Consider the following 16,844-nt stretch of genomic DNA (forward strand, 5'->3'; position numbering starts at 1 on the left):
GGCGGGTGTGTGTCTCATCCCACCCCGCGATCCGGGCCCGAGCAAAGAGGGGCTGGGGGGCAGAGGGTGCCGGCCGGGGGCACCGACCCGGGCACGGCGTGGGCTGGTGCGCGGATGCCCCCGCGTCTCCCCGAGCATCCCGGGGGCCCGGCCGGCGCCGTCTAGGACGGTTCTGGTGGGTGTAGCGAGCTGGGTCTTTACAGGAAAATTCGCCCGGCTCTCACTGGTAGGAGTTTCCCTGGGCTATTTATGTACGTGCGTCTGTCTGTAAAGATTTAAAAAAACCCAAGCCAGCGCGGACGAGGAGGGCGCCGGGCTGCACGCCCGCCCGCCCGCACCGTGTTTACCAGCAATGGCTATGTGTCACTGCTCAGATGTTTTCCAGCTCGCCGAGGCCCGCTCCCCTCGGCCGGCTCCACCCCCGGGCCCGCCTCCCCCCGCCCGGCACGACGCCCTCCATCATATAAAGAAACTTCCCGGTGCCGTCGGCCCAGTCGCTCCGCGCCCCGTCTCAGCAGCCCCCGCAGCCGGCGGCCCTGCCCGCTCCCGGCGCGGTGACGGAGGTAAGCGAGGGGCGGCCGAGCTCGGGACCCCCGGGCAGCCCCGCCGGGCTCGGTGCTCCGGGCGGGGTGGGCGGTGCGGGTGGTGCGGGCGCCTCGGCTTCCCCCGGTGCGCGCTTCTCCTGTGGCTCCGTGTCGGCACCCGAGCGAACCCGGTGCCTCTTTTTTTTTCCTTCTTTCTTTCCCCTTTTATTTCTCCCCCCGCCTCATTCTATTTTTTCCTTAATTTGAAGCAAAAGAAACAACACCCGCCCGTTATCTGCTCCCGAGGTGAGGGCGCGCACCGGCCCCAGCCCGGCCGGTTCCCGCTGCCCTCGGAAGGGACGCGGGAATGTGTGGGAGGGATGCGCTCCGTGCACAGTGAAAGGGGGGAAAGCGACTTTTTGGGGGTCTTCTCACGGACTCCTGCGGGCTCCGCGCTGGGGAGCCGAGGTCCCGAACGCGCCCCATCCCCTCGGACGCGCCATGTGCGAGGGAGATGCCGAGGGAGCAGGTTCGGTGTGCGGGGGGATGCTGCCCCTCGGAGGGGTGTAAGGGGTGCGGAGCGGTGCTGCCCATCTACCCGCAGTAGTGTGCGCCTGTCGGGCGAGGGTCTCGGAGCGGCTCCCCGTGGGTAGAGGCAAAGATCCCTGGTGAGGAATCGCTTAATTTTGTTAGATGTTGTAGGGGAGTGGAGCGGGAACCCACCAAACTAGGATTTCGGGCATTCAAGCATTTTCGAGGTCGGTGAGGCGAACCTGACGCCAGGTCCCCATCCCTGGTGCCGGTGTCCCGGAGTTCGCCCTTCCCGGCGCGTTCCCATCCCTGCGGAGCCGCGCCGCGCTCCGTGCGCGCCTGCGGGCGGCTCTGGGGCCCGTGTGGTGGGCTGGGCTGCCAGCTCCCACGTCCCTCGGGACGTGAGTGCCCTGATGCCGGGCTCTGTGGGCTGCTGCCTTTCCACTTTTAGGTATATGCAGCGCATAGATTTGAATGTTGCCATGTGTGCGTGCTGGGAGCAGTTGGAGGGGTAGATATGTATAGGACATCATGTGTTCAAGTGTGTCTTGCTGAAGGGAGCTTGTGGAAGCTGCTGTGGTGTTATAGATAGATGCCATGTAAACCATAACTGTGTGTGAAGCCCTCTGAATCGTGTGCATGACATGTCTGATAGGCAAACCATCATATGCAAACCTATTTTAATGTGATTTTTAACTAGTTTGGTTGAAAAGTAAACTCCCACTTGAACTCTCAGCAGGACAAGAGAGCTGTGCCTGAAGTCCCTTACAACAAAAATTTCAACGACCGATGTGTGTTCATGCATAACAGCATCGGGACAGGGGGAAGTCTGTCAGAGTCTGCAGCACAGGCAGTGCCTGGGGAGGGCCGTGGGGGGCTGTGCCCGGTTTCCTGAGGCTCTGTACCGTGCTTCCCGGGGCCCCAGGGCCCCCAGCGCGCCGTGTTCGGTGCGGTGTGTGTGGCACCAGGCACTGGGCACCGCTGGTGGGGACTTAGCCCAGTGCTCAGCCTGTGGGTTGGCCTCTCCCCACATCCTGCCCATTTCCCCCTCCTCAGCAGCTCCCAGAGAGCCGGTGCTTGGACCTGCGTGGAGAGGCCAGCTTGGTGGGGCACCCCGAAACCCCGCGCCCAACCTGTGACAGGAGTGGCATGAACTTGGAGCCGGGCGAGTGCGGGATGAACTCGGTGAGCTGCGGCAATGGGAAACTGCGCCAGTGGCTGATCGACCAGATAGACAGCGGCAAGTACCCGGGGCTGGTGTGGGAGAACGACGAGAAGAGCATCTTCCGCATCCCCTGGAAGCACGCTGGCAAGCAGGACTACAACCGCGAGGAGGACGCCGCCCTGTTCAAGGTGAGGCTCAGCCTGGGCTGGGGATGGTGGAGCGCTGGCAGGGCAGGAGGGATGCTCCTCACCATCCCGTCCTTGCCACCTGCCTCTGCAGGCTGCTTCTGCTGCTTGGCTGTGCTGGGCACTGCCTGGATGTGCCCTGGTGTCCCTGTGCTTGTGGGACAGCCACCATTCCCCAGTTCTCTGCGTGGAGCTAAATGCTTCTGGGACCACAGCACATCTGTTTCCACATTCATTCCCCTTTCTTATGCCCACTAAACTGTTTTTTGTACCCTACCATGCTGCTATTTTTTAGCCTAAACCTGTGGGGAGTAAATTCATGAACAATTCATGCACATGTAAGCACACACACACGTAAGCACACACGCTGTATGCTGTTTCAAGCATTATGCCTTGTACTTGATTCTTTTTTTTTTTTCTTTTTTTTTCTTCCTTTTTTTTTTTCCATTTTCTTGCTCTTTTGATTATCTGAAATGTTTCCAGGCTTGGGCTCTTTTTAAAGGAAAGTTCAGAGAGGGCATTGATAAACCAGATCCCCCTACCTGGAAGACAAGATTAAGGTGTGCTTTGAACAAGAGCAATGACTTTGAAGAACTGGTGGAGAGAAGCCAGCTGGACATCTCAGATCCCTATAAAGTGTACAGAATAGTGCCAGAAGGAGCCAAAAAAGGTAAAGCATCTCAAATTCCCTGTGTAACAGAATGTGAAAATGTCTCATTGCAAGCATATGAGGACTGAAGTGTGCTTTTCTGGAATGACCCTGCAGCCTTTTTAAGTCTTTTAAGGGACCAAAATGAGGGCTCAAGTGCAGCTTGTTCTGTGACTTGAGAGGCTGTGTCTGCAGGAGGACTGCTGGCGTTTGAGCTGGAGCACTGAGAGGGAGCCCCTGCAGGAAGATGCAGACAGGCGCCTGCACATCACTGGAGGAATTGCTCTTTTAGCTGGAGCCTCCCTGCCAGTTCTGTGTAGTGAGAGCCAAGCAGGCGGCTCAAGGGACAGGCAAAAAAAGCAAATAAAAATTGCATGCTGGATCTAGGTTCTGAATACAGGGAAGAGCAATTTTGGGGCAGACTGTAGGTAACTGCCTTGGGGGGAAAGAGCTGGGAGTGAGGGATGCCCAGCCTGCAGCCTCCAGGGCAGGGGCAGGGCCATGCCTGCTTTCCAAGAAGGCCCTGGTGCCAGGCAGGGCCTGTGAGAGGAAAGGCTTGGCATCACTGTGCACTAGGCTGGGACACACTGTGCTGTGGGGCACTGCAGAGCCCAGAGGGACAGGCTGCCCCAGGGGGGCCAGGGAATCCAGCCCAAGTGGGCAGTGGAAGGCATTTTGGTCCTCTCTCTGTTCAGTGGCAGGTTGTATGGATTTGCCTTTATTGTGCCGATTTCGGATTTCCTTAAGATGTGGTTGACATAATTTATTTTCATCCCTCTGGTGAACACAGGTGCAAAACAGATCAGCATGGAGGAACAGCCATTGATGATGAACCATCCCTTTCCAATAACATCTCCTTACACTGCACTACCATCCCAGGTATGGCAATAGTTGAGTGTTTTGATTGGTGCCTCTGCACTGAACAGCACAATTTCTGTGCTATGTCTGTCCTTGCTGGGGGGGCTCTCAGGTTCTCCCTGCGAAGAAACTTCATTATGAGAACTGGGAAATTGAGAAGCAACTTTTCTAATGTCAGAGGAGGCCACAGGGCAATTGATTTCCCTTGGTGTTGTTTATCCCAGAGTAATAGCTCTTTTCTGTGGGACAGCAGCTCCTAGTGCACTGCCATTCTCTTGGTGCCAGATTGCGAGCACCCAATGAAGCCTTGCTCTTTCAAGCAGACATTTACCAGCAGTGCTTTGACTGCCTTTTGTCATTCCACTCCTCTTATTATTTACACCAGTGGAGAGAAGCTCGTTTGAGAGCCTCACTGGTGGCGGTGGCCAAGTGCCATCCGCGCAGCCTGGGCACGGCTCGGACCTCCGCGGGCTTTGGCAGGGAAAATCAAGGAGCTGAGATGAGAAAGCCGATGCAATGCATAACAGTAGTTGTGACAGCTGCCTGCTGAAAGAATGCCTCATTAAATCGAGTAGGTGCCGAACTACATGGTGCCCCACGAGCGGAACTGGAGGGAGTTTGCCCCGGAGCAGCCGCATCCCGACATTCCGTACCAGTGCGCCAGCATCCCCTTCGCCGCTCGCGGCCATCACTGGCAAGGGCCTGCCTGTGAGAACGGTAAGACACCCCTGTTCGGGGCTGCTTGCTGAGGCTGGCGACCTGGAGGGACCCCAGATTCCTCAGGCGCGTTATTTGTGGCTTTGGAATTAACAGATGTGGATGTAGAGGAGTGCTGGGTTCCCTTGAAAGGGAGCCACCTTTGTCCTGGCTCTTGCATCCACTGCCACTGTGCGTGTGGTGTGTGGGCTGTGCAGTTCTCTGCATTGATAGAAATCAGCCCCCAAAAGTCCTCAGCTGTCTCAAAAGCCCTGAGCAATAAAGCAGGCAACCAGCCCTCACAAAAACCCCAAATGGGAACATATGTTCTTTAGCTTTTCTCTCTGATTTTGGACATTCTGAGGCATACACCAGTGAGGTTTTCCCTCCAGCCTTGTGGGTTAGACTGACATTATTTTCCCTAGGGGAAAGCTAGAATTATTACTTTATTTTAGTGCTGTGGCAGTGGGACAACTTGTCATGGATTGAGACTCTCTTGGGGCTGGTACAGCAGAAACAGAATAAAGGAATGTTTCCTTCCCCAAAGATCTCGCAGTACCAGAGCCTAACACAATCATGGCTTTCCAAGCTCTGCATCTGTAGGAAAAGGCCCAAACTGTGAAAATTGGCAGTGCTGAAGCTTGCAGGGAATAAAACATAAGAGAAAGGGAACTGCGTGCTGTAGACCCTTGCAGGGTAACTCACCTGAGGATGCAGGCATTTGCTTTGTGAGAACCACCTGGTTCAGAAGGGCAGGAAAGGATGGAAAGCAAGAAAGGACCCTTGGAGTAGGTGCTATATTTTCAGAGGACAGCTTTCTCCTGGTTTTGATGCAGAGAAATCTTTGGGTCTGCTAAAAAGTAAATACTCAGTGCACTGCAACTTTACTGGCAGTATATTGGAATTATTAGGCAGAATGTTTTGCTCTTTAGCTCAGTTATTTGCTAATAAAAAAATCAAGCAAGCAGAATGAGCTCTGCCCTGAAGTACATCCTCCGCAGCACTTGCACACATTTGGATCCTTTGCTGAATTTGTAGGCTGTTGTTAGGGTTGATACTGTGTTTCTCACTGGGCTATAAAATGCATCAAGAGATGGTGGGTGTTTTTTATCCCAGTTACTCCAGCTCCTGATTGTGGTGAGTTTTGCCACTGGGAAAGGTAAAGTGTTCTTGTCTGCCAGTCACTTGCATCATCCTCCAAAGACTTTTATTGGCATTAATAAACAGGAAAAACATCAGTTGTCCATGGTAAAATCCACCTACTCAAAGGCATCTGTTGGAACAGTTTAGTAGTTCTAAATAGTAGTTCTGCTAATAAACCCTAATAATCTTCTGCTGCACAATTTTTCTTCACCTACATTTAAACAGTGTTAATCCCAGCTTTATTGTTATACCCATCATAAGTAGAGTTTTTTGGAAATATGGATTGTTTCATGCAGGTGACTTTTAGGAGCACTTTAGTCTAGTTAAAAATGTAAATTATTTCTTCAATGGAATAACATGTTAAGTAAGGAAAAGGACAAGGGGGAATATAGAAACACAAAGGGATTGTTTCATGCAGATCCAATTGAAAATATAGTCCAGGTAACATCTGGAGTGATTGGTAGAGTTGGCCTGCCTGGAGGAATTGGGAAATTGGACCTTTTTAAGAAGAAGGGGAAAGAGAGAGAGAGTTCCTGTTGGGGCCAGGGAAAACTCACTTTTGCATTGCTGTGATCTCTGCCTTAGCTTTTCCTCTAGGATTTAGGCCTCTGTCACTGACTTTTGTTTGTGAAAACAGGTTGTCAGGTGACAGGAACCTTTTATGCTTGTGCTCCTCCTGAGTCCCAGACTCCTGGCATCCCGATTGAGCCAAGCATAAGGTCTGGCGAAGCCCTCGCTCTCTCAGGTAAGGTCCAGAACCCCCCAGGCTTCCAGAACCCCCCAGACTTGGCAGGAGACTCCCCCTTCTGCCTTGCCCAGGCACCATCTCTCCTTTCAGATTAAAGGAAAGAAGAAGAGAAAAAAAGAAAGTTAATCCTCTTTAATGAGTGAATTTGGGTGTGTGGTTGTAAGTCTGCTTTCCAGGATACTTAAGCACTTCCAGCCCCAGCTCTAAGGGATGGAGGTGGTTAAGGCTTATGGAAGTGCATGGCTGGCTTGTGGTGTTAGTGCTGGGTTGCTTTGGGGAGACACCACATCAGGCCTTCCCCGGGGAGTTTGGCAATTTAGGAGTGTCAATGACTTCAGGCTCAGGGTTTCATTTGGGAGAACCCTCCCCAAAATTGGTAGTGCTTGTAGTGCTCCTGTTGGTGCCATCTGGCTTTGCTCTGCTTTGGTATTCCTGGTGGGGGAAAAAAAAAAAGACATTCAGGAAAGAAAAGGGAAGTTGTTTCAGCCAGGTTTGTAGATGTCTGGATGCTGGGGGACTTTCTGAGTAATTCTGGGAAAAGGTGTGGGAATGTGCTTTTCATGGAGATAGTGGATAGACCTGTAGAGTGCTGCTTGGTGGGATTCTTAGGTGGGATTGCTCTCCTGAGTCAGGGGCAGTGTGGGTGTGTAGATGTGTGTGTCTGTGTGTGTGTGTGAGCATACACTGTACACACATGTGTGTACTATATATATTTTTTCAGTGCTGTGTGAATTCATAGGAGTCAGCCAAGTGGACCAAATGGCCATTTGAAAGCAAGGCAGGGGATTTTGGGCACAGCCCTGTTGGAGCTGGAGCCAGCAGTTGCTTCTCTCGGGGCAGATGAGTGCAGCTTTGCAGGTCCCCTGTGCAGGAGCCTTTTCTATGCAAAGTCTGGGGGGAAACACAGCTACTTCCTTGTTAAATCTGAGGAAGTGTACTGAGCCAGTGGGTTTAATTGTGACGTGAGCTTGGAAAATGTGACCAACATCAACTTTTTCTGTGCAGATTTTTCCTTTTAAATGGAAATGTGAACTTGGTGGGATTTTAGTTCTACGAAATTCCCATGCATCAGTAGCCCTTTTAATAAGATGAGAGAGCATTAATGCTACCGTGTCCCTAAAATTTTAGTATTTATATTTTTTTTATTTTTTTGACTAATATGACGTTCTGGGTGGTGCTGACCGCTGGGCTCAGAAATCTTATGCAAACTTGTCTCTTGGCCTTAGCACAGATGTGAAACATTAAACATCCGTGCTGATTTATCACAGGGATTGTTTTTTGTTTGTCTGTTTGTTTCTCCTCCTAGACTGCCGACTCCACATCTGCTTGTACTACCGTGAAATACTGGTGAAGGAGGTGACAACTTCCAGCCCTGAGGGCTGCAGGATATCCCATGGCCAAAGCTACGAGGTCAGCAGCCTGGACCAAGTTGTCTTCCCTTATCCAGAGGATAATGGCCAGAGGAAGAACATAGAGAAACTGCTGAGCCACCTGGAGCGAGGAGTAATCCTGTGGATGGCACCTGATGGCCTCTACGCTAAGAGACTTTGCCAAAGCAGGATCTACTGGGATGGGCCGATGGCGCTCTGCAGTGACCGACCCAACAAGCTGGAGCGGGACCAAACGTGCAAACTCTTCGACACTCAGCGCTTCTTAGCAGGTAATTCCCACTGGGGCTTTGATGTCCTTTTGGAAATGTCACCTGGTCACTGTCCAAATCAGCTTTATGGCAGTGCTCTTTTCATTCAAGTGAGAATTGCCCCTTGATGCTTCTGGGCGAGTGCAGCCAAGGGGTGCTTGAATCCTGAGTAATCCTACAAATTTCTGCTCTCTGCACATTAATGCCCCTGCACAGACCAGCAGGAGTCAGCTGAGGCTCAGCTGGTGACACCCAATCTCTCACATTTCTATATGAAGCATGAGGAGGAACCTAGCAAAATAGTTTTTCCATAAATTGACACATAAAACTGGATCCTCATCTTGGATTTGCTAGTCTAAGTCCTGGATAGGTCTGTGGGCTGCACTTGCACTCCTCTCAGCTTGACCCAGAGCAAGCCTGAGGTCTTGCCCTGAGTACGCAAATTTCAGTAGCAAGCCTTCTTTTCAGTCTGTGCCAGTGTCTAAAAGATACCTAGGAATTCAAAAGGGTTTCACAAACTCTGGAATTTCAGGACTGCCTGATATTCTGAGCAAGGAGGTGCATACCTCACCAGAGCTCTCTGAAAGGTCTCATTTTGCACAAGGCAGTGCAGAGGGAGCAGGGCAGTGCTTTAGGACAGTGCTTTCTCCTTACAGCCTATGAAGGGAAGGGGCAAAGCTTCATCCCCACTTCCCAGCACACCTGCACAGTTAGAGAGAGGAGAGCTGTCCACTCAGAGGAACTGGTGGGAGGTGGTCATTGTCCCAGAGGACAGCTTGGGCAGCAGGAATAGATATTTGTCCTTTCTGGATATTTCTGGCATCACTTAGAGGTGAACTAGGTTGCTATGGTTTGGTGTGTTTCATTACTAGAACAGGATATCAGCACTGGCACGACACTCTCAGGAGAATAATGCCTTTCAAAATTAAAAAAACCCCAACAAATGAAATCCAAATCATCAGTTTTAGCATACTTTATATTCCAAGGTTGATACTCTGTCCTAGAGAAACGGCCTAGAAAAAATTGCATTTAAAGAGAGAAATCTTATATAGATGTGAGAATTGACAGTTAGAAAGGGGAATTTGAGGTCAGGCATTGGGTTGGGCTTCAATCACATGCTAATTTAAAGATGTATAATTCTGTGCCTTGTGATGGTTTTGGAAATCCCTTTCCCTTTTCTCAGGTGGTTTTTTAGATGTGCTCTGGGTTCTTCCAAATGGTTGACAGGACATCTCTTTTTAGACACCCAACCCCAAAGATAAGCTCAAGCAATAGTTATTTTTCACCCCTCCTAAATTACTTATGCACCAGTGCCTGTGCAAACCCAAGTGTGTGGTTGCAGTCACGGTCTGTGGCATGTGCAAAGTGAGTTTTTGCATGTGATGGTGCTCAGTGCAGTTTGGAAGTGAGTTGCCATGGGCCTGACATTGAATGTGCTGGGGTCCCAGCCTGCAAGCAAGCTCAGGGATTCCCCTACCCTGGGAAACTGGGACTCCCCTGGGAAGAGAGGCAGGTGATCTCTGCCAGAGAGGGAATCATGAACAGCAGAGAAAGGGACAGATGCAGAAGTGCTATGAGTCCCCAGCCACAGCTCTTGGGGAACCACTGAGGAGCTGAACCCTAAATGCAGACTGCACTGGAGCACTGGGGCCTGGGCTGAGAAGCCTCTGCTGCTGAGAAAGCTAAAATGGGGCAATAAATCAGAAAGCAGGGGAATGCTCTCTGTGCAGAGCGATAAATGCATGCTAATTGTTGTAAATTGGGCTGGGTGGAGAGTAGGAGAACAGAGGAAGAGAGCTTGGAGTGTGAGTGGCAGCCAGAGAACAGTTGGTGGGACAGAAGGAGTGGCAGCTGGAGCAGGAGTGTCAGGAGGTGGGAAGGGTTTGGGGAGGCTCAGGGGGGAGCCCTTTGGTGTTGGATGATGCACTTGGGCCTGGAAAGGAAAACAGAGCCAGCAGAAGGTTTTGGAGGAGTGCAGGGCTGAATTCAAACCATGGTTGTCCTGGTGGTGGGAAAGAAAGGGCTTTCTCCTCCAGCTCTGTGCTATGGGCACTCCCACAGGTACTCAGGATTTGGAGAATTGCTGAGGCCAAGTAAAGCAAGGGAAAGAGGAAGTTGAAAGTTGCACATCAGCTGGATTGGCCTTGGGTGGGTCATCCTTCTTTCTCCTGTAGCAGCACAGAGGGAAGCAGAGTTCCACAGAAAAATCTCTTCTTTCTTGCCTTATCCCCAGAGGGTATGGCATACTTCTGGGGTTTCTGGGGAGACTTTGGGGAAAGCTACATTTTACTCCATGTTTTAAGCAAGCTGCCCATTGCTTTACTTGTTTTACTGGCCCTCTCAGTAGGAGTTGTAGTCCAAGCCAGGGTTGGGATGGCCACTGAATCCACACCTTGGTCTGAAAAGCCTGCAGTTAGAGTAGGAATGGCAGGGGTGTGTTTTGGGAAAAGATGCATTTGTCATGTGAAGTTCAAAGGTTCTCCTTTCCCTTTCTAGCAGGGAGGGTGTTTCATTATAATTCATTTGCTTTAATATTAATTGCAGTTTTTTCCAGAAAGCAAGGACAGGGCTATAAATTAAAATGGAATATTTACCTATCATCTGTGTAGAAACACAGCACTCAACACACAGTTCAGCAAGGATATTGTGTTAGATTGAATTTTGTCTTTTCTGGATGGAAATGCAGTATCAAAACAACAACATTTGGTCCACAACACTGGAGATTCTGGTCTGAGTGGGAGTACCTTATAAAGGCCTCCCCTGCTACTTTTCACAGGGGACACTGACTATTAGAATAACAATATTTCATCATTTCACTTTGCACAAGGTTATGGGTTAGCAAAGAGAGTGCAGGGGCACAGAAGACACAGAAAGCTCTTTTGCTGGCTCAGTACATGGCTGAAGTAGAGCCTCTTCCCCTTCCTTACCTCAGTGTGACAAAGACAGTGTGGCAGTGACCTCACCTCTGTCACAGTCTGGCCGTGGCTAATTTTTGGGCCTGGCAGTATTTTGTGTCTCTGGCACTACCAAGCCATTTCAGTGCTGCTCTTGTGTGTCTGCTTGAATGGTTCCCTTGAATGGTACCAGAGGTGTCTGCTCCAGGGGTTCTGCTCTCAGGGTCCCATAGAAGTACTGACTGGAAGACCTCTTGGTTTGTGCATATGAAATTAATCGTGAGACAAACTACACAGAAGAGTTGCAGTGTTGTAACCAGCTCCCCCTGATCCCAGGGAAGGTCTCCAAACTCAGTGTCTTGTGCTTACCTTTTGTTTTTTTCCTGGCCTCTCTCATCAACCCCTGGAGTTACTTTATCTTCTCCACTGTGCTCAAGGTCATCCCCGAAGTCTGTCTTACTGGCCTCCATTGGTTTTGACTGGAGCAGGGTTAATTTTCTTCACAGTGGTCCTTGTGATGCTGTGGTTTGGATTTGTGACCTAAACAGTGCTGATAACACAGAGACAGTTCGGCTGATGTTGCACAGTGCAAGCACAATGTCAAGGCTTTCTCCTTGTCTCACTCTGCCCTCACAGGCTGCAGTCTGGGGTGGACAAGAGTCTGGCAAGGGGCACAGTCAGGGCTTCAACAATCCCAGCTGAGGGATATTCCATGCCATATGACCTTGTGTTCTGCAGTAAAACAGGGCATGGGGGAATTTGCCAGAGGTTGCTGTTGCTTGGGCACTGGCCCTGTGTAGATCAACCAGTCACAAGTGATTGCTTTTTCCATCACTTGTTTTTCTTTGTTTTGTCTTCTTTGTTTCTTTTTACCCATTAAACTGTCTTTATCTCAACCCACACTTTTTTTTCCTTTTGCCATTCTGTTTTTCTCTCCCATGCTGGTGGTGGGAGTGAGTGAGTAGCTGTGTGATGCTTGCCTGATTATTCCACAGCACGGTGCTTTCTCTCTTCCCAGAGCTGCAGGCCTTTGCCCACCATGGACGTCCACTGCCGAGATATCAGGTCGCTCTGTGCTTTGGGGAAGAATTTCCAGATCCACAGAGGCAGAGGAAACTAATTACAGCCCATGTAAGTAGGATTTCTGCCTTACCTAAAACAAGCACACTCCTTGGAGGATATGAATCTGCCAGTCAGGCTTTTGTGCCTCATGTAGATTATGAGGGAGGTGGTAAATTGTTGAAGATGCAGCACTTTCCAGAGCAAGGTTTAATCCCCAGATCTGCCAAGGGCTCTCTGGAAGCCCTCAGTAGGGCAGAGCACCTGATTTTCCCTCTGTACAGAGCATTTTTTGATCTGTTGCAAATCCCATCTAAAGCTGAAATGTACCTGGAGCTGCTGGGCTGTGCTGTTGTTGGCACCAGCCCAGCTGTGCAGCTGCTTGGGCTGCCTGGCCACTGCAGGATGTGGTGCTTTTACACCCACTGCCCTGAAGGTGCTCCAGAATCCCAGCTTGCATCTCAAGGGCTTGCCTCAGCCCTTGATGGGATGCAGGGGCTGCCTGTGCAGCTTCAGGGTTCACTAGCTGTCATGGGCTGGCTGACCTCAGCTCACACACACTCAAAGCTGCTGTTTCGGGATGCTGTCTGAGAGAGGGTGAGGGTGGAGACTGAGACCAGGTACTTTCTGAATTGGCTGTATTGGCCAATAAAACCACAAGAGAGGTGCTAATGCTCACACTAGTGGCAGGGCTTTGCTTACTGCATCCTTGAGAAGAAAACTGGTGTCTCTTTTAAGTTTTTTGAAAGCCCCTTTGGTAGCAGGATGGGTGCCAAGTCAGATTTCTACCACAAGCTGTGGCCTCTGTTTAGCTGTGTAGCTTTTGTGCTGCCACACTGCTGCCTGACAGATCTCTGGGGTGGAAGTTGAGAAGCTCACAAATCCATCCTGAGCTGTGCAATGAATAGTTAGAGATGGTTGCCCATCCCTGACTCTCCTTCAAGTTTTCCCATTCTTATTTTGGCTTTCCAGCTTTCCATCCCTGCTTCATACCATCCTTCCTCCAGCCCCCTTATCCATCTCTTGTCCTGGTATCTTCTCTGTGAGCCTGTACTTCCTGCTCTTTCCAGAGCTTTGCTTCCCCTCTGCCAATTGCTCAGTCTGCTCATCCTCTTGATCTGTCCTGGCTTGTGGGCTGGTGGGACCCTACCATCCCACCAAACAGTAATGCACTGAAAGCTGCCTGGGGCACCTGTCCCACTGCCTTCCCATCTCCACCTTGGCATTTATTTCCTCCAAAACAGTGCCTGTGTCTTTTAACATGGAGGGATTGGCTGACCAGCCAGGAGAGGGTTGTGGACAAGTGTAATCCAGCCTGTCCTTCACTGAGAGTAAGGAGAGCTTCAGGTGTTTGTGCTCAAATATTTACAGTCAGAGCCCAAAGCCCTGAGAGGGAATGGTGGTTTCTGAAGAGACAGAAGTGGAGGCAGTGTTAACTCATACAAATCCCACTTGGTGGTTGAACAAATTTCTCATCAGAGCTTGAATGAACAGAAACAAAAGTCACCTAAAATGTTAGGTTGAAATCTGACTTCAGACACAGTCATTTGGTGACATATCGCAGCCTACCTGAGGGCTCCAACATTTCAAGTGAAGTCCTCAAAGTACTTTGCAGTGCAGACAAGACTTTTGGCATGTTCAACATGTATTTAGACACTTGGAGTGGCTGTGGGCATGTGTGTCCTGTGGGCATTGCTCACAACCTGGGCTGGCTAAGGGACTGCAATTTTTGATACATCATTTGTGTCACTGCTACAGTCCCTTATAATGAAGGTGGTGAAGGAAAGGAGCGTGTGCAGATAGTGAGACACTTGGCAGCAGGGCTAGGCTAGGCTAGGCAAGACCTGGTTTAAAACAGAGATTAGTGAAACCATTGAAATTGTATTCCCATTCTGGGAAGCAGAACTGTTCTGCCCCAACTTGTTTTTAACTTAAAGCCACCCTGAATAACTAAGATGAGGAGCGTGAAGTTTTGTCACATGTCTGATTAACATTTTGTCTGTTCTTAAGGTTGAACCAATGTTTGCCAGGCAGCTGTATTACTTTGCTCAACAAAACAGTGGACATCTGCTGAGAGGCTATGATTTACCAGAACTTGTGACTAGTCCAGAGGATTATCACACATCTATTCGCCATTCCTCTATTCAAGAGTAAGAACCTCAGAAGGAGTGGTTTTACAGGCACTGTAAAGATTGTGCAGAGTGGAAGAGCAGATCTGGGTCACGATTTGGACATCCACAATCCCAGCTGGATGCATTCAGGGGTACAATGATAGGAAAGTGAGCAACTAGGACAACTGTATTGTACAATAAAATTGACGGGTCTTCAACATTTGGATGCTGCGTCTCACATGGGGTTCCACTGTTGCTGAGAATTAACTGAAAACTGACAAAATGATTGCTGTGTTTACGTTTGCTTAATGTTCTTCTTGGCTTTTGAGGACTGCTCCTTACTGAAGACTTAAATCCAGAGTTTACACTGTTACCTTTGCAGGGCTATTTATTTTGGATTACTGATCTCAGGGAAAGTACATAAATTTGCAGTGTTCCCAATTTGAAACTGTAACTACTGTAGATGGGTAGCAAATGTAGATGGTTTATTGAGGATAGCTAATACATGTATGTGGTTATAAAATTAGATTCGTAAGTGTGATGCCTATTTTCTTGTATAGAATATTTCAGTGTATTTTTTGAAAACAATGCAATTCTTCAGAGACATATTTTTTTAATGTCTGACTGACACTTGTCCTGACAATGAATTTTGTTGCTGCCATTGTTGTTATTGGATTAGCCTCCATGATAGTAGTTTCTAAAGTAATGCATTTATGGTACTGTGTTAAGAAGAGTGACCATTCAACTCATATTACCTGTGGATTTAGTGGATTAACCACTAAAATTCTAGAGTCCCAAAGAGCAGGTTTATAAACAAATTGTTTTTTTCTTATTATTGTAAGCTACTATGCATGCATTATACATACACATATATATGTACACATGTATGTATGTATGTATGCATCAGAATTAAGTTGGCAGACCTTGCAACTAGCACAGAAATGGTCCAGCTACCCCTTTTTGATGTCACATACATAAGCCAGGTTAAAATAACCACCACCCCTTAGTCACCCCTAGTGACTTAGACAGAGCCAACTCTGCTGTTTGTGTGCACTTGCAGCTTTCTTCCCGTGGTAATGAAATGAATGTGAAAGGGGAGCTCAAGGAGAGCAGCATTTAGCCTTCTGTACTAAGGCAGTCAAGGAAATACTTGTTTGAATGTTTGCAGAATTTGATGCAGTTTGCAGCTTTCAGTGGTAGGGTGCTGTTAGAAAGACAAAGAAGTCTGCTGGGTGTGTGTGTCAATGAAGTTTCCTTGCTGGCAGGCAGACCATGTGGTCTTAGTAGGTTTCACTCCAGAGCATGATCCCCCTGTGCTTAGCAGGCATACTTCACTTGACTTCCTAAATGAGGAAGAAAAAACGGTACTTGGTCTGGCAGCAGACTTGTGTTAGGGACTTTGAATTTATACATCTTAAAGATGCATACTCTTTTGGGATATATTATCCTCCTTCTCCACAATGCCAAGCAGAATGAACGGATCATTTCTACTTTGTTACTTGAAGGGTTTTTTCCCTGGCTTAAAGATTTTTGTAGGGGAGACCTCTTCCTTAGACATTAAAAGCAATGCTCTGGGTGACCATCTGAGATTCGCATGTGCTTTTGTCATGCACATACATTTTACTGGAAGGGACTTCTGTGTTCAGACTTAACTGGGGCCATAAAATATTTGATGTGTTTTTCACTTTTTTTCTAGTGGTTGTTGCTTCATATGCTCATTGCTTCAGCTCACGTCTTGGAATAAAATTCTATTTCCCTACCAACTCGGTGCGTATGTGTTGTTTTCAGTAGTGGGACAAATCTAACGCGTGTGGTTCTGCACTGTGAACCTGGGCAGCGCTGCTGGTTGTCTATGGGGAACTCTGTTCTGAGCCAAAAGTGCAGAGAAAGGTCAAAAGGTAAGGATTTTTGTTTACAGAAATGTCTGCAATATTAGCCACAGGTAGCAGAAAAAAGGAAAATAGAGAGGTTCCCCTTTGGCTGTTGGTTTCCAGGTCCATGGACAGTGCAGCAGAGCCCCGGCAGCTGGGGATCTGGTGCTGCCATGCTCTGCCCCTCCAGGGCTTCTGGGGCTGGGGACCAGGCTGGAACTCTCCTGCCCAGCCCAGCACGTGGGGATCCTCTGACTGCCACCTGGTTCCTGGTTTTAGAGTTTCCAGTGCACTTTAAAGTGAGTAAAGCTAGGAAAGGGTGAAAAGGAGGATGGTAAAGTGAACCAAAGTAGTCAAGTTGCAAATAGAAGGGAGTTTACCAGGTAGCCCCTCTTTGCTGGAAATCAGGGTCCTGAGGGGTTTTTGGGTGCAGGAGCTTACAGAGCAAGCAAGGTGTGAAATAATACAGTCACGAGATCTGTAAAGCGTCTGGAGATGGGGGAGAGTATTTTCTCTTTTTGTGCAAAGTCCTATTGACTATCAAGGTGAATTATAATTTTTGGCTTTGGAATGTGCTTTTAATTATTGTCCTTGAAGTAGCATAATTTAAAGCCAGCAGCTGTGGAGAAGGAGGGAGGGAGGCAGGGAAAGAGAGGAGCTAGAAGAGCACCATCTAATTTCTGGCCAAACACAACTTGCTTGGAGGAATGGCACAGGGGGGTGAGTGGAAGGAAAATCAAGCTGTTATAAGTACCATAAATTGTTTTGCAA

At 49.0% G+C, this 16,844-nt stretch overlaps 1 protein-coding gene across 2 annotated transcripts; it reads left to right on the forward strand.

The window, feature by feature from the left end:
• Positions 1-447: 447 nt before the first annotated feature.
• On the forward strand, positions 448-15,962 carry IRF4 (interferon regulatory factor 4). Of its 2 annotated transcripts, none has more exons than XM_064703428.1 (9): positions 448-563; positions 2,112-2,408; positions 2,889-3,075; positions 3,845-3,933; positions 4,488-4,629; positions 6,389-6,496; positions 7,806-8,159; positions 12,051-12,163; positions 14,102-15,962. In XM_064703428.1, exons 2-9 carry the CDS (start codon positions 2,205-2,207, stop codon positions 14,243-14,245), a joined length of 1,341 nt encoding a protein of 446 aa, XP_064559498.1. In that variant the 5' UTR covers positions 448-563; positions 2,112-2,204; the 3' UTR covers positions 14,246-15,962. The 2 variants fall into 2 exon arrangements, with proteins under 2 accessions (XP_064559498.1, XP_064559499.1); XM_064703429.1 differs by having other exon boundaries at positions 520-563; positions 2,115-2,408; positions 14,102-14,393.
• The last annotated feature ends 882 nt before the right edge of the window (positions 15,963-16,844 follow it).

Source organism: Zonotrichia leucophrys, chromosome 2 (genome assembly GCF_028769735.1).
Source record: "Zonotrichia leucophrys gambelii isolate GWCS_2022_RI chromosome 2, RI_Zleu_2.0, whole genome shotgun sequence".
Taxonomy (NCBI): Eukaryota; Metazoa; Chordata; class Aves; order Passeriformes; family Passerellidae; genus Zonotrichia; species Zonotrichia leucophrys.